Source organism: Ostrinia nubilalis, chromosome 6 (genome assembly GCF_963855985.1).
Source record: "Ostrinia nubilalis chromosome 6, ilOstNubi1.1, whole genome shotgun sequence".
NCBI lineage: Eukaryota > Metazoa > Arthropoda > Insecta > Lepidoptera > Crambidae > Ostrinia > Ostrinia nubilalis.
The window spans coordinates 9,718,652-9,745,711 of NC_087093.1; the positions used below are offsets into that span (position 1 = coordinate 9,718,652).

The following is a 27,060-nucleotide window of genomic DNA, read 5'->3' on the forward strand; positions in this document are numbered from 1 at the left end:
TTGTTCTGTTGTTGAATGTTGTTTTACTTACAACAAAATAGCTTATTAACAACTTTCTTGTCATTTTGTGGATATCTATGGGTTTAAGTGGTGAATTTAATATTTCTTAAATTTTTCAATAAAACTCATTTTAAAAAACCGTGGAGAAAATATGTCAAAATTTTTGGGCGTGAGTACATAGCATAATTATGACCGCACCACTTCACTGTTTCCGTTTGTCCAACCATGCGCCGAACACAAAATATTTACAAAATAACAATACTTTACGATGACATAATATTAACATTACCTTTATTTTAAACCTCCATATCATCGATATCGACAAAACGAAGATAACTTTACTATTTTTTTTTTTTTCAAACGACATTCAACATCACGGATTGAAGTACATCATATTTGCTCCACAATTTTATAAACCATTATAAGGATTTCTTTTTAAATTAGTTGGTAACTCTAACTGTCAATTTTTTTTAGTTATACGATAGGCCTGCTGTTACGACTTATTATTAATTTTTATGTATTGTATTTGGCAACACTCATATTTTTTTTGTAATGAATAGATTTTGTTCGTGTGTGGGCGTATTTTTTGGAAATAAAATTTATTGAGCTGGAATAATAAATTTTTATAGTGAAATGTAGATCAAGCAGTCTTGTAAAATAATATCGAAGATGTAGTTTGTTAGGCAGTCGTGTTTTAATTTTTAAATATAGAAAAATGTTTCGCTGCTGCATATGTTTTTAATTTATTTTCTATTCAACATTCAACAAAAATGTAATACTTATTATTTATCACTTCAATAATTAAATGATGTGTGTTATTTTGACTCTTTGGTAAAGTTAGTGAGTGTTCGTCATGAATCTAATGCGTAAATTGCGCGGTGCGACCGCTTCGTCGTCTTCGGAGTCCTCGGAAGCCAGCAGCTCATCCTCTCATGTACAGCTGGGTCTCATGCACCTCAAAAAACTCTTCTCGGAGTACACACATCCCCCCCAGCCCTTGTCCGAAGCAGAGAAAGATGACAAATTGTATAATATGCTACCACTTTTTTGTAAGGTAAGTTTTCTTTGACTCTTGTTAAATAATATTTAAAATAGTTCCCATTATGTACTGTGAAAAGTTATTACACAATTATTAAAATAATGTTTAGTTTCTGCTTATTGATTGTGTAATTTAACAGTCTGGGTCGAATATCTCCTTTAAATAATACTAGATTCAATACTCAAAAGATTTCTTTAAGACAAACACTAAGTATAAACAAATCTATTCAAATATAGTATGTACAAATAACAAAACCGTTTTAATTTCCGTTACGCTAGGTGTTCGGCACTAGTCCTTCCAGTGAAATGAATGAGAAGTTTTGGGATATACTGTCATTCTGCCAACAAGTTTCCAAGCTTATGGTGTCAGAGATCCGGAAAAGGGCCAGTAACCAGAGCACGGAGGCAGCTAGCTGTGCAATCGCAAAGTTCCTCGAGATAGAAAACTCGGAAGAGTCTAGCAATGGATGGATGTTGTTGTCCACTCTAAATTTGTTGGCAGCTGGTGACCAATCACTCATTCAGGTATTTTTATTAGACTCTTGTATGTGTTTACAATCTCATTGTTTACTGTGCAGTCTTGTGCAGTCTATTTGTTGTTTTGATTTTTATCCAACAGTTAGGCTGGGTTGCACCATCTTTCTTTAACATCAACAATTGCCAAAAATCTGTCAAACTCCATACAAAAAACAGCAGATATTGTCAAAATTACGGTAAAAGTTAGATGGTGCAACTTAGCCTTACTCAATGTTGCTATAGTAGTTTATCAGTTTAGTTACAAAGTTTTCTAACAAGGAAACACAATATATTTCTTGTATATTTTACCTGTTGCAGGTTATGACCACTGCTTCCATACCTTCAACCTTAGTTAAATGTTTATACCTGTTTTTTGATCTCCCTGAAATACCTGAATCTGAGGCGGACCTTCAAGATGGTAATAGTGACTTTACTCCTAGAGAAAGGCGAATATTACTTCAGAAAATATTTGTGCAGGTGAATGTTATTTGAATACTTACATAATTAGTTAATTGTGTTGACTGATATTTTTTTATGTAATTGTAATGTGTAATCAACTGTTAAATAAGTGGCAACCTAGTTGATAAAATGATGTAGAAAAACTGTTTAGTATTAAAACTGCAATTTGGATTAGGATTGATTGGACTGAATTATCAATTTTTTCTTGGTTGTAAACATAAGATATAATAATGTTATATCCTTTTAGGTACTGGTAAGATTATGTAGCCATCCATTTCCTTGTGAGGAACTAGCGAGGAAAGACGATCTCAGCCTATTGTTCTCTGCCATTACATCATGGTGTGCACCGCACAACATTATGTGGCGCAAATCGGCCGCGGAAGTGCTGATGACCTTATCTAGACATGGTCTAGCACAGTCCGTTGTCCAATACATTCACAGTAAGTATAATATGCAGTTGTATAGAAATAGAAACAGATTAGTGTGTTTGTGTTTTGTTATGATGATTATTAGGTCTTGTGACCTTTAAACTACTTGATGTTAATTGAATCTTGTAATTTCAGATAAGGGATGTGTAGCGCTATGCATAGAGAATATGCAGAGAATTCCAGAACTTACTCCCTTAGAGGTATTTAAACTATGATATTTTTTGAAGGAATTAAAGTTGTATCTGTTATTATACTGTGTTTTTTTCTCCTCAGGTGGTAGAAATGTTTGTTGCAGTATTCTGCTTCTTAAAAGATTCAAGTGATGTTAGTCAATTACTATTGGATGACTTCCGGTCATGCCAAGGATATTTATTTCTTTCGGAGTTTTTACTGAAGTAAGTCAATTAAACAATGATTTGTAAATCAAAGTAAATAGTTTATAGCATGAGCATGTGATGTGAATAGATTTTATAGATTTTTTGTTTGATTTTGTTTACACTTATGTTTTTGTATCACAGACACGAAAGGCAGGAAGTGCCCGATTATTTGACAGAGTAAGTATTTGTTCACTGTTTACATACAATACACCCAGGCTTACTTAGTATTGTGATATTATGTTGCAATATTTGATTGAATGTGTAGTTTAGAATTAATTTTCATATTTATTACATTCTGACGTTAAGATATGAATCATATACTTAAACTGAGCTTAACATAAAATGAATCATGGATAAATAGATCTACTTATTACCACTAACTTCTCCAGAAATAGATGTCTATTCTATTTGTTGTATATGAAAACTTAAGTCTAATTATTTTTCATTATTTGTGCCATGATATTTACTCTAGAATATTATTTAAGTATACTGCTAAGTGCTACATGCCATTAAAATGATATAATTATATTATGTACAAAGTTATAATAATAATATCGCTTAAAAAGCATAAGGCTCAGACTACGTAGCGTCCCGGACAAATAATTACGGACTCGTTTACGAATTTAATGCCCATTTAATAGACTGCTTTGAGATTTTCCAACATGATTGTAGTCTGAGCCTAACTTTATAATATTTGCAAACAAATGGTTTCTAATGACAACATTATCGCCTAGACTCGAAGAAGAGCGCGTAAGCGGCACCGAAGCGCGTGCGGCGCTCCGCAACTTGGTGTTGATGATATCTTCTCTGTGCGCCTGCGGCTTTTCCGAGCTGCGGCCCACGCGAGCCAATACTGAGCTGTTTCAACTGCAGGGCTTCGTCTTGCCGCAGCCTTCCACGCCTGGGCAGGCGGTGCGGAATGTGCAGGCGTTTCAGGTACCATAACTTTTAAACAACGTTATACATTTTAGAATTTTTTCAACCCTAATGTAAGTTGATAGAGGTCAAAAAGTTTACTGATTCTAAAGTTGTATGTAACGGCATATGGTCCTGAAGGTTTATATGAATACCTACGATTTTATAAGCAGTGCATTACAGTGAAGATTAATCGTGACTACATAAGTGTTTGTTCAAATATTTATTATACCGTGCCGTGTAAGCGTGCCATTTTCATAAAGTTAGATAGATGATAATAGAAAAAGATAATAAATAAAGTCTAGTGAGTAGGTTTGGGGTAAAATTAGGTAAAATACGCAGTTTATAGTAAGAATCGATATCTTGTTTCAGGTCCTACAATCGGTTTTCATGAAATCGAATTCGGCTGCGCTATGTTGCACGATATTAGACGCGATATCCAGCGTTTACCACGCTGATAATGCGAACTACTTTATACTAGAGAACCAAAACACATTGAGTCAATTTTCGGAGCGGATCCATACGAAAAACGCGGAGATTCAAGAGAAGTTCTTTGAACTGCTCGAGTTTATAGTATTTCAGCTGAATTTTGTGCCCTGTAAAGAGCTGATATCGCTGTCCCTGTTACTAAAAGCAAACAGGTCGCGTACTTGCAGCATATTGTGTATGAAAACATTACTCAACATATTGAAGTGAGTAATTAGATCTTGAAATGTGTGTTTTTTGTGGGACAGGTGGCAAATGATATAATATTTCAATGATACCTTTTTTGCAGACATAACCCAATATTCAAAGACGTATACCGGGAAGTGGGAATGCTTGAAGTGTTCGTCACTTGCTTATCTCGATACGCCGTTTTCCTCAAAGACAAACAGTTGCTAGAAGAGGAAAAATCTAAGAAAGACGCGGCTGAAGTGAACGGATCTCCGAAAGCCCCTGAGAGGAGAAAGAGGCTGTCTTCTAGACAGGACTCGTTGATAAAGGACCCTAATATTGATGCAGAGGAGGAGGAGCTTGGTGGTTTGTTGATGGAGGGTTTGACAGCTCTTTTGAATGGAAACACGAGCAATTGTAACGTGTTCCGAGATTGTGGCGGCGCTAAATGCGTTCATGGAATGGTTGTTCACGAGTCTTGCAGGAGCCAAGCTTTAGGTGAGTTATTGATTATGAAGTGTTTATGTCTGTCCGACTTGTTTCTGGAGTCCTAAACTAAAAGTCGTATGTTTGATCCGCGCCCAATACAAACGTACGTACACATAGGTATCTGTATGGCAAGGGGTAGTCTATGTCAGTATTTTTTTACCTAAGTTTAGATAAAAATATAAATGTATTACAATAATATCTTGTTTGAAAGATTTGATTAATGTATGTGATTTGGTACACATGGCTTTACTTAGTTTTGGGCTAAATGTCACTGTGTTCCAACGTCCATGAATTTATGGATTTATTATTATCTTTTGTATTGTACATTCGTTGAAGATTAATGTATTTTCTTGTATTCTTTAGGTGTGATCCGAGAGCTGATAGTGAGTGGTAGCGGTGAGGAGGACATGTCGGCGTTACTCTGCGGAATGCACGCGGCGCCCAACGACGCTCTCCAGCTCAAATTGGACATTTTGAAGGCGCTGTTGGCATGCTTACGGGACTCGCACCGAACTAGAACTATTTTTAGAAAGGTATTGAAACTGTGAAATGTACACATATGCAATTGTTTTAATCTGGCTTCTACCAACCGCGCGATGTGGAAATCATTGGGTGAGGACGTCCTGTGGCTAAAATGATGATGATAATGAATTTGGCTTAAATTGATAGAAAAAAAAGTGGGCTTCTTTTTACCACACACACCACTGTGAAATGAGCCAATATAAAGGTTAAATTCATAGTAAAAATAATAAGGCTCGTATTTTTAAACAAATTCAGGACTAGATTCAATCTCGAGCACATATTCAAGCCTGCGATTGGTTGAATTTCAGTATTTGAATGAATCACAGGCTCAAGTCGATTTTCTAATATCATTTTATCATCCACCACTTATGTATTTACCCTATTTATAAGCAAATAAAGAATTTGAATTTGAATATGTGTCCTTTCATAATACGGTTCAAAATATCTAATCTGCAAGAATTATCTATTTATTCTGCAGGTGAGCGGGTTCGTATACGTGACAAGCGTGCTAGTCTCACTCGAAGGCAAATTGAAAGGCGAGGGGATGGTTGACCACGACATGCTCCAGCTGATACACATTGTGTTTTACACCATCAGCACTGCAATGAGATTCGAACCGGCAAACGCGAAGTTTTTTCATCACGAGGTAACTTCATTTGTTTTTTTACTGATAAATTATTCCATCTATTCACATAATTTCTTCTTCTTTTTCTCTTTTATGACTTGAGTTCATTCTTAACTCAAATGTTCCAGATTTGCATGACAACTCTTTCTGATACAATACGACTTTTGGGATGTTTCACTGATGATTTAGAATTGCTAAATGACACTGAAAACGGAGACCCAGAATTGTATGAAGTGTTCCATGAAATTTTCACTGGAAACATTATGGAAATGACGTGAGGAATGCATTAATTTTATTGCTATTTCAATGTTTCTTTGTGCTTTGATATTTTTACTAACTTTGTACATATTTCTTTTCAGTTTTCCCGAAAAAGTACCAATAGTATTCGTACATGCGTGTATTGTGTTGCGTCTACTTTACGACGTGGCTCTCGACTCGTTTGACAAGCCGACGTTTTGCGGATCTCTGAATGTCAAATCGCCAAGTTTGACGAGGCAGAGTTCGGCAATCAATGAGGTATGCTAAAAATTTATTTATATAAGAAAAACCTACCGATACCTAAATATTATAGAGGACTGCACGTCAAGCCAAACACTGTGGGATTTTATGTAGTTGTAATAGAGGTGATTTTCAACAAAAATGTGTAACTTCTGATATGCTATTGTCTGTACTTGTATAAAATGTTGCCTAATAAAGAACCTATATTTTTCCCCAATATGTTGTGAAATTTTTGGATTACCAAATAACACCGCTACACGAAGAAAGCCTTTGACAAACTTACAGATTGTGATGTGACTGATCTATGAGATTTGACTTATTTTTTTAAATTTCCTACATTGTGCTTATAACTTATTTCAGAGCAAGCCCGCCGGTCGCACGGCGCCTCTCAACCTGTCCTCCGGCGGTACATCTGGGGAGGCGTGGGTGATCCATTCCGGCGTGGTGATCGTATTAGCCAAGCTTCTTCCGGCGTTGCCGCGCCCGCCGGAACATGAGGCGTACGGGCGGGCGATACGGGACTATCTTGCGCATGTCTTGAAGAGTCTCGTCAGAAGGTAAGTGATAGATCCACTTGGATGTAGTAATCGCAGTTATAAAGCTTTTGTCCACTCGAACATAAGGCGTAAGTACAAGAGAACGAACAATACAGTACAAGGCTATATTAAAAAGGCTGGCCGGGAGGAAGTCTATAGTACATCTTCAGGCGCCAACCTAGTTACTATAGTCTGGTCCGCGAGCACGTAGAATTTTGTCCAATGACCCCAAGCTACCCATCCTTATCGCTCGCGCGTAATTATGTTGCTATCGCGCTTGCACACTCACTGCGGTTGCCCGTCGATAAGCAGATACCGCGAGCGATAAGGACCCATCCTTGCTTGGGGTCATTGGACAAAATTCTACGTGCTCACAGACCGGGCTTTAATTTTCCTATTGCATTTGCACGCAACAGTTTGGCGCGTGTAAGTTGCGCTGACTAGTGAGTGCAAATATGGTAGGGGCTCATTGCGTATAATTATAGAGATAGAGAGCCGTGTTCTTTTAGAAAAGTTGGAACCAAAATCCAATAGATGTACGTATGTCTTAGGCCCAGAACAGACTGTGAAACGCAACTGCAACGAAACTGCAACTTAGTGATGATTCTGATGAATGAAACTGAAACTGAAAGTTTCAAACTGGTCGCGTCATGTGTGGTCTCTCAACGGACGCTATGGCAGAAACTAAGATGCAACTCAAAAGTAACTAGCAGTTGCAGTTGCGTTTCACCGTCTGTTCTGGGCCTTACAATCGGTGTAATAAATAAAATTATTGTTTTGTTTTCCCAGCGAACGCAACCAGCAAGTGATGTGCGGCGCGGGGCTAGCAGGCGTAGTGCTTCGAGTTTGCGGCGCCGCGTTACGCGCAGAAAAACACCCGTTACATGCGCCCGCCATGTATATGCTAGAGAGGCTCGCTGCGCACGCGCTCAGGCCCATCGAACTAAGGTAAGGAACTGCTTTAGGCATAGTTCAGACACAGCGAAATCGCACGGATGCTGGGCAGTTATTGTACATTTGCATCATACTGTAAAGCACGGTTACCGCCTCAGTGCCTCTGCAATGAGAACCACACAAAAACCGCTCGATTATCGCACACTGATCTAGGCCTTAATGACGCTGTAGCTCATAATGACTTACGCAGTGTAAGCGCTCACACCAATCAAACTTAGGCTAGCTAGTATAACTCGCTAGCTCAGCGGTCAGGTAGACAATATAGAATCTAATGGCGGCGCGGCAAACGCGTCCAGACTCATATAACTAGTTGAACTTTTCTAATGACTCAGTAGCTCAGTGGTCAATCAGTCATTTCCGAACCTACCAGACCGGTTCCACTATCTTATACAACCACCCCGCACATGAAAATAATGACTAGTTTAGATTTACAAAATGTAATAAACCATTTTTTTATTGAACATGTTTTATGTGTCTTATTTGCAGAGAATTCCTACGCATGGGCAATCCTCTGAACTGTGTTTCCCCAGAACAAGGTCAAGTTTGCAAGCCCGGAGGGCCTGTGCCTCTTACAAGAATCAAGACTTTAGTGTCGATGACAACTCCTAGAGATTACAGGTATGTTTATGGAACATATTATGAAGTATGTCAGTTTTAAATTAACATAAGTCCGTATTTATATGTATTTTTAATTGACAGATCTCAAAATTCGTGCACGTTACCTCCGTTCGTCGAGTTTGATATGTCTGCCGAAGGATTCGGCTGCCTGTACCTGCCCAGTATAGCGCCGCAGTCTGCCAACCTGAACGCTTTGGGCACGCAAGATAACGCTACTCTTGGAGGCATTGGATCAGGTATGATTCACGTAGTACCTGAGGGGAACCACCATTTACCTCGAAACCGGAGGGGCTCGCCCAAGAGCGCGCCGTAGCCTAAGACGGAGCCGCGGACGAATGTCCAATTTTAGGACGGGTTTTAGTGGGAGGTCCCGCCCTCCTGGCGCGAAGAGTCCCACATAACCCACTGACTGTCCCCATCGGCCATTCGCAAAGCATTTCCCGACGGAAAAATAGGATCATTTATAAGTGTTAGTCACTAGTTTTAGCAGCATAGATGTTTTTTTTTATCCGTCTGAAAATGTTTTGAACATATCCTTTACAATATTTTAGCTACACCAGAGTAGCACAAAAACTTATTGATTAGGTTACTTTTTATTGAGCAGACGAAGCCAAGAGTAAAAGTTGCTTAAAATAAAACTTTCCACTTCCACAGGCGACAGGGTGTTCCCGCCTCAAACGGGTCTTACCTACTCCACCTGGGTGTGCGTGGAAAAGTACTCCGACCCTCGTAACGATCCGCATTGCGTGCGTCTACTGACGCTCGTACGGAACCTCAACAACAGCCGCGACGAGCATCTGGTCTGCCTCACCGTGGTACTGTCAGCAAGGGATAAAGCTATTATAGTGTCAACTCAGGAGACTCTGGTGCCTCATAGTAAGTGTATAATGTAAAAAAGAGCTTAAGAAATGGTATAGCGACTTCTGTGTAATCAAAGGAAGCTGAATTGTTTACAACTGTGTAACTGACCCTTTGCCTCTGTAAATGTATACCGAGTCAGTAAAATATCTCATTGTAGCAGCCGTACATCGGTACATCTAACTACAATCATTCGGACAATGCTATTTTTATCACAATATAAATAAATAAATAAATAAATTCTTTATTGAATAACTTATTGACAGTTTTTAACAATAGGCTAATATTAAACTATAATAGGTAAAAGTACATACGTGCCTGAACTAAGAATTATAATTCCTGAATAATTATACAATGCCGTGATATTGAAGTGTTACAATAATGTATATATTACATAGCGCAGGGATGGCGAACCATTATGTGGCAACGTGCCACTTTTCTAAAAAAATGTTTGATGTAGTCATAGACGTGCCACTTAATGCTAGCAATGGGGAAGCATCGTACAAGTGGCGCCACTGGCGAATGACAGCATTACAGCACCTTACTCTACAGTGGCGCCAACTGTTGTGGGCAAATACGATAGATGAGGGCTCAAAACAATTATTTACTATTTTATTTCATAGTGAATTTTGGGGTGATTGGTGGCGTGCCCTAAATATTTTGCCGCGTGCCATCAATGGCACGCGTGCCATTGGTTCGCCATCCACTCTTACCTTTGTGTGTGAGAGAGATGAACATATCTCCTTTGAATAGCTTTAGATAGAAGTAGCCTCGATAAATAAGTTATTTGATAAGGCTCACGCAGTGTGGCACCTCGCTTCCAACAAGGAAGTCTTGGTCGCCTGGCTGTTACTCCGATCCACGGCAGGCAACTAGCTTTGAGTGAGAGGGATGGAAGGATCCTTTACTTTGAACAACATTGCATCGCAGTGTTATAATAAGTCTCACGCAGCGTGGCACCTCGCTTCCTACTGGAGTCTTGGTCGCCCGAGTCACCCCGAACAGGCTCACACAGCGTTATTCCCCCGTGTGGACTTATCAGACGTGGGGGAGTGGGAGCCCGAGGCCTCGCGAGGTTTTGGGCGAGCAGGCCGTGCTCGAGAACTAGTCTTTATTCCCATTCAAGTTAGGCTTACTTTAGCGTGGCAGGCAACTAGCTTTGAGTGAATGAGATGGAAGGATCCTTTTCTTTGAAAACATTGGAAGTAGCCTAGGCATCGTAGTGTTATAATAAGGCTCACGCGGCGTGGCACCTCGCTTCCTACGGGAGTCTTGGTCGCCCGTGTCATTTCGAGCAGGCTCACACAGCGTTATTCCCCCGTATGGACTTATCAGACGTGGGGGAGTTCGAGCCCGAGGCTGTGCTCGAGAACTAGTCTATAATATCTTCATTTCAATTAGGCTTAGGCTGGGCGACCAAGTCTCCCGTAGGAAGTCTTGGTCGCCTGGCTGTTACCCCGAGCAGGCTCACACAGCGTTATTCCCCCGTGTGGACTTATCAGACGTGGGGGAGTGGGAGCCCGAGGCTGTGCTCGAGAACTAGTCTATAATATCTTCATTTCAATTAGGCTCAGACTGGGCGACCAAGACTCCCGTAGGAAGTCTTGGTCGCCTGGCTGTTACCCCGAGCAGGCTCACACAGCGTTATTCCCCCGTGTTACTTATCAGACGTGGGGGAGTGGGAGCCCGAGGCTGTGCTCGAGAACTAGTCTATAATATCTTCATTTCAATTAGGCTCAGGCTGGGCGACCAAGACTCCCGTATGAAGTCTTGGTCGCCTGGCTGTTACCCCGAGCAGGCTCACACATAGGGTTTCTGATTTCTCGACCTATTTTTTTTCTCGAGTTTCGGGAATTCTCGAGGCCAAAGTCTCGAGCTTTCTCGGGTCTCGAGTCTTTTAATTAAAATTGTTGAAATCGGTTGAAATTTGATAAAAACACAGGTTTTTTTAAATCTAATATACAAAAAAACTAAACCCCAACTACGTAAAAATGAACTGAAAAGATAGGAACAAGACAAAGTGTTCACAAATGCAGTCGGAGACATCAATGACTATTTTTTTTTGTTGGTGATAAGTAGTTGCTGATAAGCCGTGTAGAATACATTAATTAGAATACATTTGTCACCAACCCCTACTCTTCCCGCGGAAGGCGGTTCATAGTCCATAAGTGGACTGTAAAGGGCTGTTGATGATGATGATGATAAGTGTTTGATGTCTCCAACTGCATTTGTGAACACTTTGTCTTATTTCTATCTTTTCAGTTTATTTTTACCCAGTTGGGTTTTTTGTTTTCAATAATATTTTTATTTTAATCTATTAGTTAAAGAGCATACATTTTGCAAGCTATTTAAAAACCCTTTATTGATACCCCACTCGATAGGTTTTGAGATATTTTTTAATAGGTACATAATATGGCGCCAAAAATCGGCCGTTTTTATATTTTCCAATTTTAATATACCCAGTGTCACTCTCACAGTTAAAACAAACCTAATGATACCTCACATGTCATAGTTTGTTGAGTTTCACAATATGGCGTCCAGTAGTCGCCATATTGAATTTTTACTAACGTCATGTCTTTAGTGACACTCACCGAACTAAAAGAAATCGATTGACGTGCGAATCATAAAAATCGACTCAAGATTTTGGTCTCTATAGTGCTTCAAAAACATACATACATACATACATAGGCTGTTAGACACATTACCACTCCTTTGCGTCACGCAGTCGGGTAAAAAAGGAAAGACTAGACCAGTCTAAAAGCAACGTTAACCTTTTAAATAATTAAAAACTTACTTTTGTCTAAGAAAATAGGCTTTCAAGATTATTAAAAGCTTCAAATTCGAGACTCGAGAATTCTCGAGCTCCGGTAATTTTTTTCTCGTCTCGAATGAAGCCAAATTTCTCGAGTTTTCTCGAGTTCGAGAAAGCTCGAGCAGAAACCCTACTCACACAGCGTTATTCCCCCGTGTTGACTTATCAGACGTGAGGGAGTGGGAGCCCGAGGCTGTGCTCGAGAACTAGTCTATAATATCTTCATTTCAATTAGGCTCAGGCTGGGCGACCAAGACTCCCGTGGGAAGTCTTGGTCGCCTGGCTGTCACCCCGATCAGGCTCACACAGCGTTATTCCCCCGTGTTGACTTATCAGACGTGGGGGAGCGGGAGCCCGAGGGTTCGGGCGAGTGAGCCGTGCTCGAAAACTAGTCTTTATTCCCACTTCAATTAGTCTTACGTTAGCGTGGCAGGCAGCTTTGAGTGAGAGAGATGGAAAGATCCCATTCCTTGAACAACATTGATACTGAAGCACTATAATAAGGCTCACGCAGCGTGGCACCTCGCTTCCAACAAGGAAGTCTTGGTCGCCTGGCTGTTACCCCGATCAGGCTCACACAGCGTTATTCCCCCGTGTTGACTTATCAGACGTGGCCGCGTGGGGGAGTGGGAGCCCGAGGGCTCGGGCGAGTGGGCCGTGCTCGAGAAGTAGTCTTTATTCCTACTTTAATTAGGCTTACGTTAGCGTGGCAGGCAGCTAGCATTGAGTGAACGAGATGGAAGGATCCTTTTCTTTGAAAAGATTGGAAGTAGCCTAGGCGTCGTAGTGTTATTATAATAAGGTTCACGCAGCGTGGCACCTCGCTTTCTACGGGAGCCTTGGTCGCCTGGCTGTCACCCCGAGCAGGCTCACACAGCGTTATTCCCCCGTGTTGACTTATCAGACGTGGGGGAGTGGGAGCCCGAGGGCTCGGGCGAGTGCGGCGCGCGCGTGTGGTGCCCCGACCTGCAGCACGAGGGCCAGTGGCACCACCTCGCGCTGGTGCTCAACCGGGCCGTACTGAAAAACTCGTCGTTCTCCTTGTATTTGGATGGTGAGTAGCCAGCTATTAAAATTGCTATTTTTTTTAGATAAATAGTGAAACTTTTAATACTTATTTGGTACCTTTGTAAAACAGGGTTGTGAACAGAACATCATGAACAAAATGTTGTCCTTCAATTATGAGACTATCAATACGTGTCAAGTCAAAAAGACACCAAAAATGGTAATGAGAAGACAGAATCTGTCATATCATAACATACCACATATGAATCTTACTTTTCTTAATCTTATAACAGCGAAATATTTACTTTTTAGTTGTTTATTCAGGGAGTCATTTTTACCCTCCTCCCGTGTTCGTGCATTCCAGGCCAGCACATGCATTCAGGAAAGCTACATTACGTAAGTGCGAATCCTGGTGGAGGAGCTGCGACGCTCTCGGGCGCGTCCAGTGTCTACTGCATTATTGGTACACCTCCGCAATGGCGGCGGTACTCTCGCCTCGTATGGAGACAAGGGCCGGCTTTATTGCTTGAAGACGTAAGTGTATATTTTTTTCCTATAAAGCTATATCATACATAATTTTTTTTATGAATTTGCAATGCTAAACTAACACTTTATTTACAGGTACTGTCAGCAGCGACGGTGGCAGTTATCTACCAACTCGGCCCTCATTACGTTGGCACACTCCAAGCCCCTCAATTGGCGGGTCAAAATCCTGAACCCTTAGCGCCGCTAGTCGCCGAAGAGAAAGTTGTATTTGGCATCAACGCCCGCGCTATGTCGCAACTGACTCTGGCGAAGATTCGCAAAGTCTACAGCAAGAACGACAACAAAGCGATAGCGAAACAACTAGGCATGTCTTCGCATGAGAACGCAACGCCTATCAGGATTCTGCATAATTCGGCCGGGCACCTGATGGGCCCTGCAAGATGTTTGGGAGGAACTGTTGTGGGTTATTTGGGGGTGAGAGTGTTTTGCTCCAAACCTGCTGCGATCATGGTAAGATATTTATAACTATTTGTCTTTTTACTCATATAAATGTAACAATGTATATGCCAACTATTTTTTTTTGTCCAGATTGACACAGTCGGCGGATGCTCAGTATTATTGGGTCTGATTGCCATGGCACAAGACGTAGAGTGCCTATACGCTGGCGTCAAAGCCCTGGTATGTGTTGTTCGCTCAAACAAAGCAGCACAAGCCGAGATGGACCGCCGAAGGGGATACCAGACTCTCGCCATGCTACTCAAACGGAAGAAGCAACTGCTCAATTCGCATATACTCCACCTAATATTTGGATTAGTGGGAACCGTTGATAGTCAAAAAGAAACCTCATCAATTCCAAATTTAACAGCGTTTCAGGTAATCAGACATTCACATCTTCGTCAATGCTGGTGATGGTTTTTATTTTTTTATGAAGCATTTTCTGGGTGATAGCTTTGGAGTAGTTAGCCACTATTTTACTAAATGACTATGTAGGCTGTTTTATTGCAGGATTTGATATGCGAGTTAGATGTATGGCTCGGGGCGCCAGGCGGCCTGATAAAGTCACTGCTGGAGCATTTACTCGAGCTGGCAACAGAAACAGCGCACAGAACGCACAACCTACGCACAATGAGAGAACTACAGTTGGTCTCCAAGCTTTTGTACGTTATTAACGACGTCAAAGTCGTCAGCACAAAGAATGTACTGGTACACTTGTTGTCTGCATTATTGGGCGGGCAACCGCGACCGAGCGACTTGCTGTGTCTTGGCCAGTTCATGGCGTACACATTGCCTTTACCTACACAGACTGAAAAAGGGCTGAATCTCAAGGAAAGCGATTCGGAGAAAGAGTGTGAAGGTGAACAGATCATTCTCCGAAATAAATGCTTCAATGTCATACATGGGCTGTTGTTCACCGCCAGAAATTTGGTTAATACAATAGTGTGTGAAGAAATATCGCGAGTGTTAGGCATGGATTGGCTGCTCAGTTTTATGCAAGAAAATGTTCACCATACAACAGTATTATGGGCGTTCCGGATTCTCGTGATATTGTGCTCGGGGCAAGGGCAACAATCTGCTATAATGCAAAGGTAATTTTAATGATCAATCTATAAGTTAAATATTTATATTTTGCAATTATGTCTAGTCTTTAGACTTCGATTTGTTTAGTTCTTATGTTTTTTATACTTTCGGGTTTCAGGTTTCGCGAGGGAACCGGCAACGGTGGATGGTTACGTCACACGGAGGTTTTGGCGGCGCCGCAACAGACCGGCGTCATGTTGCCGGCCACTGTTCACTCCCACACTCACCTTCATACATCATTGCTGCACACCTCTGGGTTCACGCTGCTCTCCTGGTATGTAACTTTGAAAACATGAGATTTATTATTAATACAAACCATTTCAGAATACACTAGATCCGGTTTTGATTCACAGTTTTCATTTCCTAATTTAACTATGGATGTTCTCTTTCTTTCTTCCACAGGTTGATTCTGTCCCACTTACAAATACCGGAGCTATACTATCTCCTCTTTGGCTTGACTCTCGGTCAGCCGATGCGCAACGTGGGGGCAGACAAGACCGTCTCAGTAGAGCGAGTGTGGGGCGCCGCGTGGGGCGCTGCTGCCCCCTCCCGCCAATCGTCCGCCGCGGTGGCCGCGAGAATCACCCTGTGCCCCGAAGCCGTGGTTATACTGCTGGGGGCTGTAAGGGCGTTGGTTCACGCCGAACCGGGGTCATTGCCCGAGTGGCTGAGTGAACACCCTGTCACTATTATACAGGTGCGTGGAAATTCGCATGGCTTAAAACGTATAATAACCTCACCAAAGACTACTATGCTCTTGATATTATGAGATATTGTACCTTAATAGTTCTACCTGTTTGCTAACTGGTAAATATTTTCAGGTGTTGTTTTCCCTGTACAACACATTGCCTGATTTTGTGTCAATTATGATGACGGCTGAAGTATTAACAGCGCTAGCATCGACTCTCTTTCCACCAAACACTACGGATGATATTCATATGCGTAAGTATGAAGCAGTTCTTGATACGATCCATAACATAATATTAACTTTCACGGAGACATGAAAACCTATCCCAAAAAAACCGCTCACCATGTGTTATCATCGAAAAGGAATCTATAATATAAAAATGAATCGCAAAATGTGTTGGTAAGCGCATAACTCAACAACGCCTGGACCAATTTTACCAATTCTTTTTTTAAAATGTTTGTTGAAGTCCAAGGATGGTTTTTACAGCGAGAAAAGTTTGAATAATTTCCGGGTAAACCCTAAAAAACTCGAAACTTCACCCCTAAGGGTAAAACGGGGTCCACGCGTACGAAGTCGCGGGCGGCCGCTAGTAAAAAATAATAAATCTGCTATTAAAGGGTTTCAGCACTGGAAACAGTGTAGTTTTCCTATTTTTAAGCAATCATTCGCCCAATTTCATATCATTCTGTAACTTGTCCTTTAACATGCCAATTACCACCTTATAGCTATATGCGAGAGCGGCGATAGTTCCGGAGCTTCCACGCCTGGCTCCGAGAAAGAAGTGGTGATCGTCAGCAACTCGGCGGCGCTGACGCAGCACGCGGCGCGTCAGGGCGTCATGGACTTCTTACGCGTCATCGTGCTGGATTCGTTGCCGTTGAACGTCACGGGGAAAACCGCGCCGGTGAGTTTGACATTGTTTATTTTTTGTTTTTTGAAAAAAGAATGAATGAGGTGCTGACTTGGTGGAAGCTGGCCAGTTGTAATGATTTAAAAAATATAATGAAGTTATACTGTCCCACTGTTAAGAGGCATGGCGCATAACAGTAGGTCCCTGCAGTAGTGAAGTGAAGCTAGGGTGTGTTCTTGTCTATGTCAAACGTACGAAACTTCAGAGGTGCTTCAGTCATGAGTATACCGTGACAGCTAAGTTACGTTATTGTAACCCTTCCTGACCCCCTCCACTAGTGCAGGAACATACTCAGTTATACTGTATTCGTGGTAGATTGTCAGTTGTGTTTTTCCTATTGAGTGTTTTTTATGTTGTTTTGTCTCGTGTGGTTTTCAGCTATTATGTTACTATTATGTAATTTTTTAAATTGTGATAAATGTTGTTTGATTGTGATTGTACCTTTTAACTTTATCATAGTTTTTTGTTTAGCGAAAAATACAGCCGTAAATATTTTAAAAACATGTCACATGTTAGAGTTTTTTTTTATTTTAATCAGTCATTTAAAATTAAGATTTTTCAGAGGCGCTTTTGCAAACATTACTTTCAAAATTATACAATTATAATTTACTAACTTACTGACTAAGGGCCCCGTTCTTGGACAAGTAATCTACCAACGGCAAAGAATAGAATAAATATGTTTTCTAGCCTAATCAACTTTTTTAATTAAATTTAATCACAAAATAACAAAGTTAAAAATTCATTACACACAACATTTGTTACCAATCTATTTTCAATCTAACTGCAGAGTAACAAAGTTCAGAATTGTCTGTTCTATATCGTTGGTAGACTGTCTAAGCCGTGTGACGTTGGTTCTAGAGCGCCCCACCCGCCGCATGCTCGGACTCGGTGCCACCGTCTATGTTTTGTTCGCCCTGTAGCTCGGCTCCGCTACGATCATTCTTTTATTGCGTAAATATGGGCATTTTTTGTTTTTATTTTACCACTAACTTTCCACTAACCCCTGCAACCAAAATATATTTGAATCAAATCTATTGGGCTTAAAAATTTAATGGATTTATTTATTTACTTCAAACAATCATTACCGTCCCCGAGCTCTATACATATAAAAGTAATTTAATGAAAAATAACCATTTAAAGTGTGGTGAGACGTAATAATATCTAATCCGCGAACTAATAAAATCAAAAGTGGCTATTTACTTCATTATAATAACAATATTTCACTATCATGACTTCATTACAGTAAATTGAACTGTCCAATCGATTTGAACTTCGTGAAAGAAATACTATCTACTTATCACTTTATAAATACTCAAATAAATTAACATTTAATGCTTGTGCTTTGTGAGCGACTTTTGCCTTTCATCTCTAATCTAATAATAAGAATAACGGATCTATGAGCATGCTTGCGGAAGTCGTATATTATTCTTTTAAACATTTACATCGGTAATGAAAATTATTTTGTTATTTGTGAAACTGTACTTTCTATGTAATATATTTATGGTTAGTGCGACTATGTATGTAAATTATTATATGAAATCAACAGAATGTTTGTAACAAGTATAAATATTTTAGCAGAAACAATTACATATTTACTAGTTTACTCTTCTACGTTAGTCACTAACTCGCATCTATTAGCACGATACTATTGCAATGCTTTGTGACTTATAGTGTCATTCAATGAGATATTATATTTTAGGTGATTGACCTCGTATTGGACGCATCACCACCAAACTCCACCAGTTCGCAGCAGATTGAATACCAGACTGAGGTGTTGACGACACTCATGGAAAACCTACTAAACACGGAATTGTTTGGCTCCGAGTCCAATATATCGAATGTTTGCTATTTGGCTGCGAGATTGGTCGACAAACTCTGGCAAGGGCAGCTATCAAGAGATCCTCACGAGGTTAGTCCAGTTAAAAATATACTTCACTTCATCATTATTTGTAAAGCAGAACGCAAAACTGTTCCTTATGAAACAAAGATATTCTGCTTACTATGCTTTACGTGTAAAATTAATTGGTTTTTATTCTTTGTAGGTATTCGATTTCATAGTGAAATTAGTAACTCAAGCCAAGAAAAAGTCGTCTGTGATATCACTGGAAGGTTTACACCATTGTTTAAACAGGACAATCTTATTTTTGTTGTCTCGGTCGACGGAATCTATTGCCGATCAAATGTCAGTGCTTGAGGCGCTACATAAGCTCACTACCAATAGGTAAGAATACCTTCATCATCATCATTTCAGCCATAGGACGTCCACTGCTGAACATAGGCCTTCCCCAATGACTTCCACATCGCACGGTTGGTAGCGGCCTGCATCCAGCGCCTTCCTGCTACCTTTATCAGGTCGTTGGTCCACCTTGTGGGTGGACGTCCCACGCTGCGTTAGATACCTTACAAGAATACCTTAGTTATCGCGTATTTTTCATTAAACCTAAATAAATTTATATTAATTATTATGTATTTTTAGGTTACTGATCTTTGGCGCGGGGAATCACGAACTTGAATTCATTGGGTGCCTTACATACTGCCTTCTACAACTGAGTTCTAACATGAAAATAGCGCTGGAGTCGCACATGCGAACGACTTGGCATGTCAACCCGAGCGGCGATCTTGAGTCGAGAGATGACAAACTAACAACACACCAAGGTAAGTAACTGCTTATTGAGCTCCATACTTCTTTTTTCATAATAGTTCTGTGGTTGCTGATTGACCGGCATTTATGGTTTTAACACTCATTTGAATCAGACTTCCAATGATACTAATCAGAAATGCTCAACAAAATTAACATTTCATATACGTCTCGAGTAGTGCTCACTGGGCGTCTTTTTGCTATTTAAACGGTCAAGCAATTTCACTTAGGGCTGATTTTTCAATAGTCAGATATCTTTTAACTGAAGAATAACCTTGTCATTTTGACATATTTCCCATACTATAACTGTCAATGTGCCAAACTTATTCGTCAGTCAAAATTTATCCGACTATTGAAAAATCAGCCCATAAGTAGGTAGGTAGTTATGGATTTTATATCGACATTCATCATTGTGTGCTTTATGCCCGTTTTCACCATTAATCCCTAATTTTTAAGTGTACCCTTAAAAACAAAATTCGTGTTATGTGTTACCATTAGGGGTCACTTTAAAATTAGGGATTGATGATGAAAACGGGCATTGGTATCTTATAGTGATACAATTTCTATAAATTCATAATCAACAGGTCGTAACCTAATGGCTGGGGCCGCGCGTCGAGTGTGGGAGGAGTTATACGCGTGCAAGAAGCCCGCCATCGAAGAGGTGTTCAAAATAACGCTAGTGCTGCCCGTGGGAAACGCGCGCGCACCTGACCTAGCCTCAGTGAGAGAACAGCTAAATGAGGGCGCGCATAAGCTGTGGATCAACTATATCGACACTGAGAGAAAGGTTTGTTTGGGAAAGCTATTTGAATTTTAGTATGAGTAGCTTTTAAACGACACACCATATAGCAATGTGAATATACCTTTATATTTCTTGTAAGATATAGATAAATATACAGGGTGTCCCGTAATGCAACGTCAAGCTGGAACTGGGTGTTGAGGCAAGTTATGCTGGTTATCAGAAAAATATACAAAAAATCTATGTGTCATTTTGTCAAAATAATAGGCATTTAAAAAAAAACAAAAAAAATCTACTCCCTGTGACGGTCTTTTTACTCGTGTTGCCACAAATCTTCACTTTTTCCAATTTTTTTTTTGTTATGTAACCCTGAATAATGCTTCTCTAAATTGTTATCAAAATTACAAAACCAGCTGCTCCAGGTTGGATGAAAAAATACATTATTCCCAAAAAATTTTCAAAATAAAAATTTTGCCTAGTTTAAACTGACTGTACTGAAAAAAATTTGTACTACGCGAGTGTGGCAAGTGACGTCATAATTTGGCGCATTTAGTAAGGATTCCAAAATGGTATAACACTTGGTAAATTCTTGCTGTAATTGTCGACAATTTTTGTTTTTTTTTGGAAATAATCCCGTTTTTAACTTTATCTACCTTGGTTAAAAATTATTATTCTAATGTGCCCAAAATTCAAGTAGAATTTTTGTTTTTTTTTAAATGCCTATTATTTAGACAAAATGCCACATAGATTTTTTTATATTTTTCTGATAACCAGCATAACTTGCCTCAACACCCAGTTCCGGCTTGACGTTGCATTACGGGACACCCTTTATATGTACATTTAAGTATGCGCTTACTCTTAGAGTAGTCTATTTTTATATGACTGTTTTCTTTTTCTAGGCCGTGTACCGAGTTCCCTGGGAGCTGCACAATCAAATTCAGTCTAAGATCCAGAAAGTGACCGGGGGCTTGACTCGGTTAGCCTCGAGAACGAAAGTCAAGAAAGATGACTCGGCTAAACAGCGCCCGCATTTGCCACGTGATCACGCGCTCGCTTACATTCAAGATCATGTTCAACTAGTCAGGTAATAAAAGTACCCATCAAAACCATACGAAAGCCAAGTTCAATATTATGATATATGCCTTGCTTGGTTGTTGACTTCACCAACAATAGAACTGAGATCTAAGACAAGTTCAGTCATGAATAAAATTTAAAGAATGTAAACCTTACGATATATTGAAGCCTGACTTGGCAAAATCTATGGGTTACCTTGTTATAACACAGCTCTAAAGTAGTACATATTTTAATTGACTAGTGGTAAACTAGACTATTGCATTAATTCTTTAAGTATACACTCTTCGAGTAGAACCTTAACTTCGAACTTCTCCTATGTTCTTCTGATTAATTTTGTTGCGGGTCCAATGACAGTTTAACGTTCCCCCGAGACAAACTTGACCTTCACTGGTTGAGTTTGGCTGTCAAGCTGTAGATCCTGGCTACACAGGAGTTGCGGTGGTGGGAACGAGAGGTGGTAATAGTCCTTCATACACTCTTGAGTCTCAAATGTAATTAAATAACTCGCTTATGTGCCGCATAAACTCATGAATCAACCTCTGTCCAGATGCGCATGGCTAGGCGGAGTGCGCACGAGTCTGCAAACGTCAGCGCACACCACTCGCTACGTGCAAGCCGAGTGGGCGGGCGCGTGGCGGGAGTTGACTCGCGAGCGGGCCCTGTGGGGCCCCGCCAGGCCGGACCCGCTGCGCAAGTGGGCCCTGGACTGCACGGAGGGGCCCTGTCGCATGCGCAAGATGTTGAGACACAATCATGCCTTCTACCTTCATTACCCGTACCGGCCTGAGCTGGAGAACCCTGATAATGTGAGTAGCATAGACGTAATCTACAATACTCTATCATTTCATTTTGATATACCGCCTCCATGATCCAGTGAGAGTCTCGATTGGACTCGAAGATTCTTTGTTCGTTTCCTAAATCGGTGAAACATTAGATTTCGTGTGCCTTGGAAGACACGTTAGCCCTCGATGTGACGTATCATGTTATCCACTTTTAAACTGTTGTCTAACAGAACAGAACAAGTGTATGTGTCTCTCACCCGTCCTGAAATAAAGAAATCGTTGATCTAAAATTCTAAATGAAAACTATCGGTTGGTTAATGTCAAATATTGTTATGTTTAATCCTTCAAGATCCACGAATCTAGACACAATAGATAATCAATTGTTATGACATTAATTAATGCCGTCTGGGACTCAAGCGGTTAATAACATTTTTATTCTTTTAGAAACAACTAAAGTACAAAGTCGCCCAAAGCCTGGACAGCAAGGAATATTACCGAGTGTACCAACAGTGGCGGACGGCGGGGAACACCTTGGACGAGGCCGACTGCACGGAGACAGAGGACTTGCAGGTCCCCCAGGACGAAGATCACAGGTAACGAGGCTACCTTTCTTTCTTCGAAGATTAATAGTCAGAGATAACTTAGATATTCTACAAGTAAGTCACTTGCATAGTTCGTTTTAGGTCCGGTTTTCATCAAAGTGAGAAGGAGAGGAGATGTGTTGGAATAACCAATCAGATTTAAATAATTTAAACACAGGTTTTAACGCGATACGCATTTAACATTTGTCGGTTGAAATGCAACGCGAAAGTTTAAGTTATCCTATCAGATTTCCGTAGCGACTGAGCAGAGACGTGTTTTAGAAATATCGGAATCTGGTCATTCAAAAACATATTTATTTCGGCTTTGGTGAAAATCAGGCCTTAGTTGCAACAATGCATTGTTCCAGCGAGTAAATAAGATTAGCTATAATTGACTTTCAATGTGTGTATCAAAGTATTGTTTTGTTTATTATAGCAATAGGGACCAATCTCTAGACGTATCCAATGAAGACGGTTCGCCCTCGGCCCTAGTCAGTAGCGGCGTTGTGAGTCGCGGCACCAACCAGTCGTCCAGCGAAAGTAAGTTCTGTACTCACACATTTATTTCAATAAGATTTTGCTAATTCATTTTCCTGTAATAGATTGGTCACATTAGTCATTATGTCAAAGAAATACACGGATTGATCATGACACAAGAAATACTTGGATTTTATAAAGCTATTATTTTTTTCTAAATCTAAAATGTATAATATAGCGAATGAAGATGGGCCTGACAATGAAGATGAAGATGAAGCCCAACCACCTCCCCCCGATAATCAGACCCTGCTAAGGTTGCTAGAACATCATGAAAAGGTATAAAACATTCATTACATTAGTGTCTCCTCATATTTTGTCAATCTTAAACATACAGCTACATTTACTAAATTGGCTGAAATTACATTTTCTTATCTACATAACTAATATTTTTTCACACTGAAGTTCATTAAAATTTTTAGATCTCATTTCCTATTCTAACTTACTTTTAGATCTCACACATGTTCCGCTGTGCGCGAATACAAGGTCTGGACACGACAGAAGGCCTATTATTGTTTGGCCGAGAGCATTGCTACGTCATCGATGGGTTTACGTTGCTGAAAAATCGAGAAATCAGGGATTTAGATAGTTGTCCTGACGACTACGAGCCCATACTACCCAGTCAGGGTATTCAAAGGAGTAACCAAAGACAGTGTTCGAAGTTTCTCTATGAAGACATACGGTAAGATTTGACTGTAACATTAGTTTTTCTACGTTGAATGAGTCTGCATTAATTCATTTTGTTTTACAGGGAAGTTCACAAACGAAGATATTTGTTGCAACCTATTGCCCTTGAGGTGTTTTCGAGTGATGGCAGAAATTACCTACTTGCTTTTCCAAGAAAAGTACGGAATAAGGTCAGTTGCAGTTCTATTTATGGTCTATTATGGTCGAGTGAAGCGATGGCTGGTTCACACGTCATGTCTGTGAACAGGCGCTGCCTTCGGGGACTGGTCAAGGAAAGATATACCTGACATAAAATATATATGTATCAAAACGCAACAATTAACCTAGAAATTAGCACGGCACTAAATAAATATATTCAAAACTGCCACGCGGTCTCGTACTAGATGGGCGTCTTAAAGGCCACCTTCTATCAACGGGAGCGCGTGGTAAGTAACTTGCTTCTGAATGTATTGTAACTTCCTACTTTTTTATATTTTTAAACCGGCAGACAGTGGTGACTGAGTTTGTTGCGGCGCTTCTTCTCAGCACTTGCCAAATGTTTCTCTCGAAGCGCTGGTAGGGCAAAAAAAGAATGAGACATGTATAGGCTCCTTAGGAGCATTTGACGATTTGCAAGAACTAATTTAATTAGTCTAAACAAATAAAGAAAATTTTGATTTTGATTTAATATTTTTTCCATTCCAAATTACTGAGTTTCCTTGACAACTTCTTAATAATGTTGCCACGAAGTGTTTTCAAGCTACATTTGGTAAGTGCCTTCAATTCAAAAGGGAATTCTTTCTTCAGGTGTACAGCCGATTCACGGCGCTGGCAACAGGTATGGCGGACAGTGCGGCTGGCAGCGTGGCGGGCCAGAAGAGAGGGGTGGCTGTCGAACAAGGCGGCGGGTTACTGGCCACGCTTATCGGCGACACGTCTGTCACGCAGCGGTGGCTGGTAAGTGTGATATAGAGATGTTGGGATGTCAAGCTATATTGGCACCTTATGTAGTTGAAATATGGGCTAATTTACGGTAAATATGTGTAACCTAATTGCTGTCGTCCGTATATAATTTACACTTTTTAAACATTGCCCAATTTATCATTATCTTACTGATGTAGATACGGGTGCTACTAAAATAGTATAAACGGTAATATGTAATAGTGCAGAAGAGGTATACAGGGTGTTACTTTGCATTCTTGCCATATTTACAGAGGTTACTATATTACTGATACTGAACACAAATCCGTAAAAAAATGATGCCCGAAAAATTTTTTTTTTTAACTTGATTATTTTATTTTATCGACAATCTGTTAAACACACCACTAATTATCGTAACGCATGCACATCACTTGTTGGCGATGGCGATGGAGACTTTTTTACTTTTTATTGTATTTTTAAATAGGTATCTATTGCAATCTATTGTCTTTAAAATGTCTTTTTGACACTTGTAAAAAACTGAGAAATCCATCAATCACAAATCACGTTATAAATAATACAAAAATGTCTGAAGCGTATTCAAACAACGAATAATTTAATCAAAATGGTGCTTGGAGTGTCTGCAAGACGTCTTAGACGAAATGCTTGATGACGTACCCTTAGCGTTACACCAAATGCTCTACTACCAGCAGGATGGTGCTCCCCCACAATAAGGACGTCAAGTGCGCGAATAATACGTTTGGTCAGTAGTGGATTGGACGAGGGGTCCAGTAGCTTGGCCACCACGATCCTCGGACCTGACACCAATGGATTTTTGGAGTGACTTAAAACGACTGGTATGCGCAGAAGAGATAAACAGTGTTAAACGCGTTACACGAAAGGATTGTTTTAGTGAAACTGTGAGACAAAACGTGTATGTGTTGCGAAAATTAAAGCGAAAAACCTACGCTTTGCAGTGCTAGACTGTGCCTTGATCAGATGATCAGAACGGAGGCCACTTTGAACACTTGCTTCGCAGTATGTAAACTTTGTAAGTAGGAACTTTTTAATAAATAATTACTTGTGAATAAGGTGATTTCATTTCATACTTAATTTATTAATTTGTAAAAATAGGGTACAATGTTATAAATTAATTAAAACCCTAATAATTATTACGTATTTTTGACGGTCCTAAGCCCGTAAAGTAGAAAGGGAAATCTGAAATCAACTGAAGAGTATTTTAAAATAATTATTATGACTGGATAAAAAGGCTGGTACCCAGAGCCATAAATCAACAGATTATTAAGAACTAGGCCACGCCCACTAGGTTTATTCCACTTGCACCTGTAGAACGTGCGAGACAAAATTGGTTTATTCCAATTTGTACTGAAAAACCAAATTTACTAAAATCTTAGTGTACTTTCTTTATGGGAGTGTCTTGTTTATCTTAAATAATAGGTATTGTTCCCTACTTTTATCTCTGTGAATATGGCAAGAATGCAAAGTAACACGGTGTATACTCGTAAATAGTAAACCTAATGCTCAAAACTGATAATTACTAAACTTACTGTCACTTCATAATTATTGTTTCGTAGGATTTATATTAAAGATGTTCTATACTGGGTTGTTAGTTTTTTTTTTTGCCACTTGACGTTTCACGATCGTGGGATTATAACAATGAATATGCCAAAATCTGTTTTTTATAAACTTTATATTTTCTATTTGCAGAGAGGCGAGATATCTAACTTCCAATATCTGATGCATTTGAACACCCTCGCTGGGCGGTCCTACAACGATCTGATGCAATACCCAGTGTTCCCCTGGATCCTGGCCGATTACGATTCTTTAGAGCTAGACCTCAACGATCCAGCTACTTTCAGAGATCTCACTAAGCCCATGGGCGCTCAGAGTACAGATAGACTGGAGCAGTTCCGAAAGAGATATAAGGTATGTTATATGAATTAACTTCCATCGATTTGTTACCTTAAAGTATCAGCAGGGCTACTCCGAAACGCTGTTTACGTGGATTCGGGTCTATCTGACACCTTCGCTCGTGCTGGCATCTCGCTTTGCCTAAGAAGGATGGCAACATTCGAAACTTCGCATTATCGTTTTTGTCGCATGGTTTACATCTTAAGTTTGTATTTAACTTTGTCTGTTTT

At 40.1% G+C, this 27,060-nt stretch overlaps 1 protein-coding gene across 1 annotated transcript in view; it reads left to right on the plus strand.

Moving 5' to 3' along the window:
* The first annotated feature begins 566 nt into the window (after positions 1-566).
* The window catches only part of LOC135072821 (WD repeat and FYVE domain-containing protein 3), a 36,198-nt gene continuing 9,704 nt past the window's right edge, over positions 567-27,060 (plus strand). Inside the window, exons 1-41 of the mRNA XM_063966858.1 lie at positions 567-1,054; positions 1,318-1,563; positions 1,873-2,031; positions 2,261-2,453; positions 2,577-2,641; positions 2,715-2,836; positions 2,960-2,995; positions 3,553-3,754; positions 4,106-4,425; positions 4,509-4,885; positions 5,240-5,409; positions 5,877-6,044; positions 6,152-6,297; positions 6,383-6,539; positions 6,882-7,078; positions 7,847-8,005; positions 8,498-8,629; positions 8,711-8,865; positions 9,284-9,505; positions 13,204-13,353; positions 13,669-13,838; positions 13,926-14,300; positions 14,379-14,663; positions 14,796-15,376; positions 15,487-15,642; positions 15,771-16,065; positions 16,190-16,310; positions 16,782-16,960; positions 18,666-18,875; positions 19,009-19,187; positions 19,443-19,621; positions 20,189-20,391; positions 21,243-21,427; positions 21,965-22,223; positions 22,644-22,792; positions 23,217-23,320; positions 23,496-23,593; positions 23,767-23,996; positions 24,066-24,171; positions 24,788-24,937; positions 26,627-26,845. Of these exons, the coding sequence (XP_063822928.1) occupies positions 854-1,054; positions 1,318-1,563; positions 1,873-2,031; positions 2,261-2,453; positions 2,577-2,641; positions 2,715-2,836; positions 2,960-2,995; positions 3,553-3,754; positions 4,106-4,425; positions 4,509-4,885; positions 5,240-5,409; positions 5,877-6,044; positions 6,152-6,297; positions 6,383-6,539; positions 6,882-7,078; positions 7,847-8,005; positions 8,498-8,629; positions 8,711-8,865; positions 9,284-9,505; positions 13,204-13,353; positions 13,669-13,838; positions 13,926-14,300; positions 14,379-14,663; positions 14,796-15,376; positions 15,487-15,642; positions 15,771-16,065; positions 16,190-16,310; positions 16,782-16,960; positions 18,666-18,875; positions 19,009-19,187; positions 19,443-19,621; positions 20,189-20,391; positions 21,243-21,427; positions 21,965-22,223; positions 22,644-22,792; positions 23,217-23,320; positions 23,496-23,593; positions 23,767-23,996; positions 24,066-24,171; positions 24,788-24,937; positions 26,627-26,845 (8,010 nt within the window). The 5' untranslated portion in view covers positions 567-853. The remainder of the gene's footprint in view (positions 1,055-1,317; positions 1,564-1,872; positions 2,032-2,260; positions 2,454-2,576; positions 2,642-2,714; positions 2,837-2,959; positions 2,996-3,552; positions 3,755-4,105; positions 4,426-4,508; positions 4,886-5,239; positions 5,410-5,876; positions 6,045-6,151; positions 6,298-6,382; positions 6,540-6,881; positions 7,079-7,846; positions 8,006-8,497; positions 8,630-8,710; positions 8,866-9,283; positions 9,506-13,203; positions 13,354-13,668; positions 13,839-13,925; positions 14,301-14,378; positions 14,664-14,795; positions 15,377-15,486; positions 15,643-15,770; positions 16,066-16,189; positions 16,311-16,781; positions 16,961-18,665; positions 18,876-19,008; positions 19,188-19,442; positions 19,622-20,188; positions 20,392-21,242; positions 21,428-21,964; positions 22,224-22,643; positions 22,793-23,216; positions 23,321-23,495; positions 23,594-23,766; positions 23,997-24,065; positions 24,172-24,787; positions 24,938-26,626; positions 26,846-27,060) is intronic.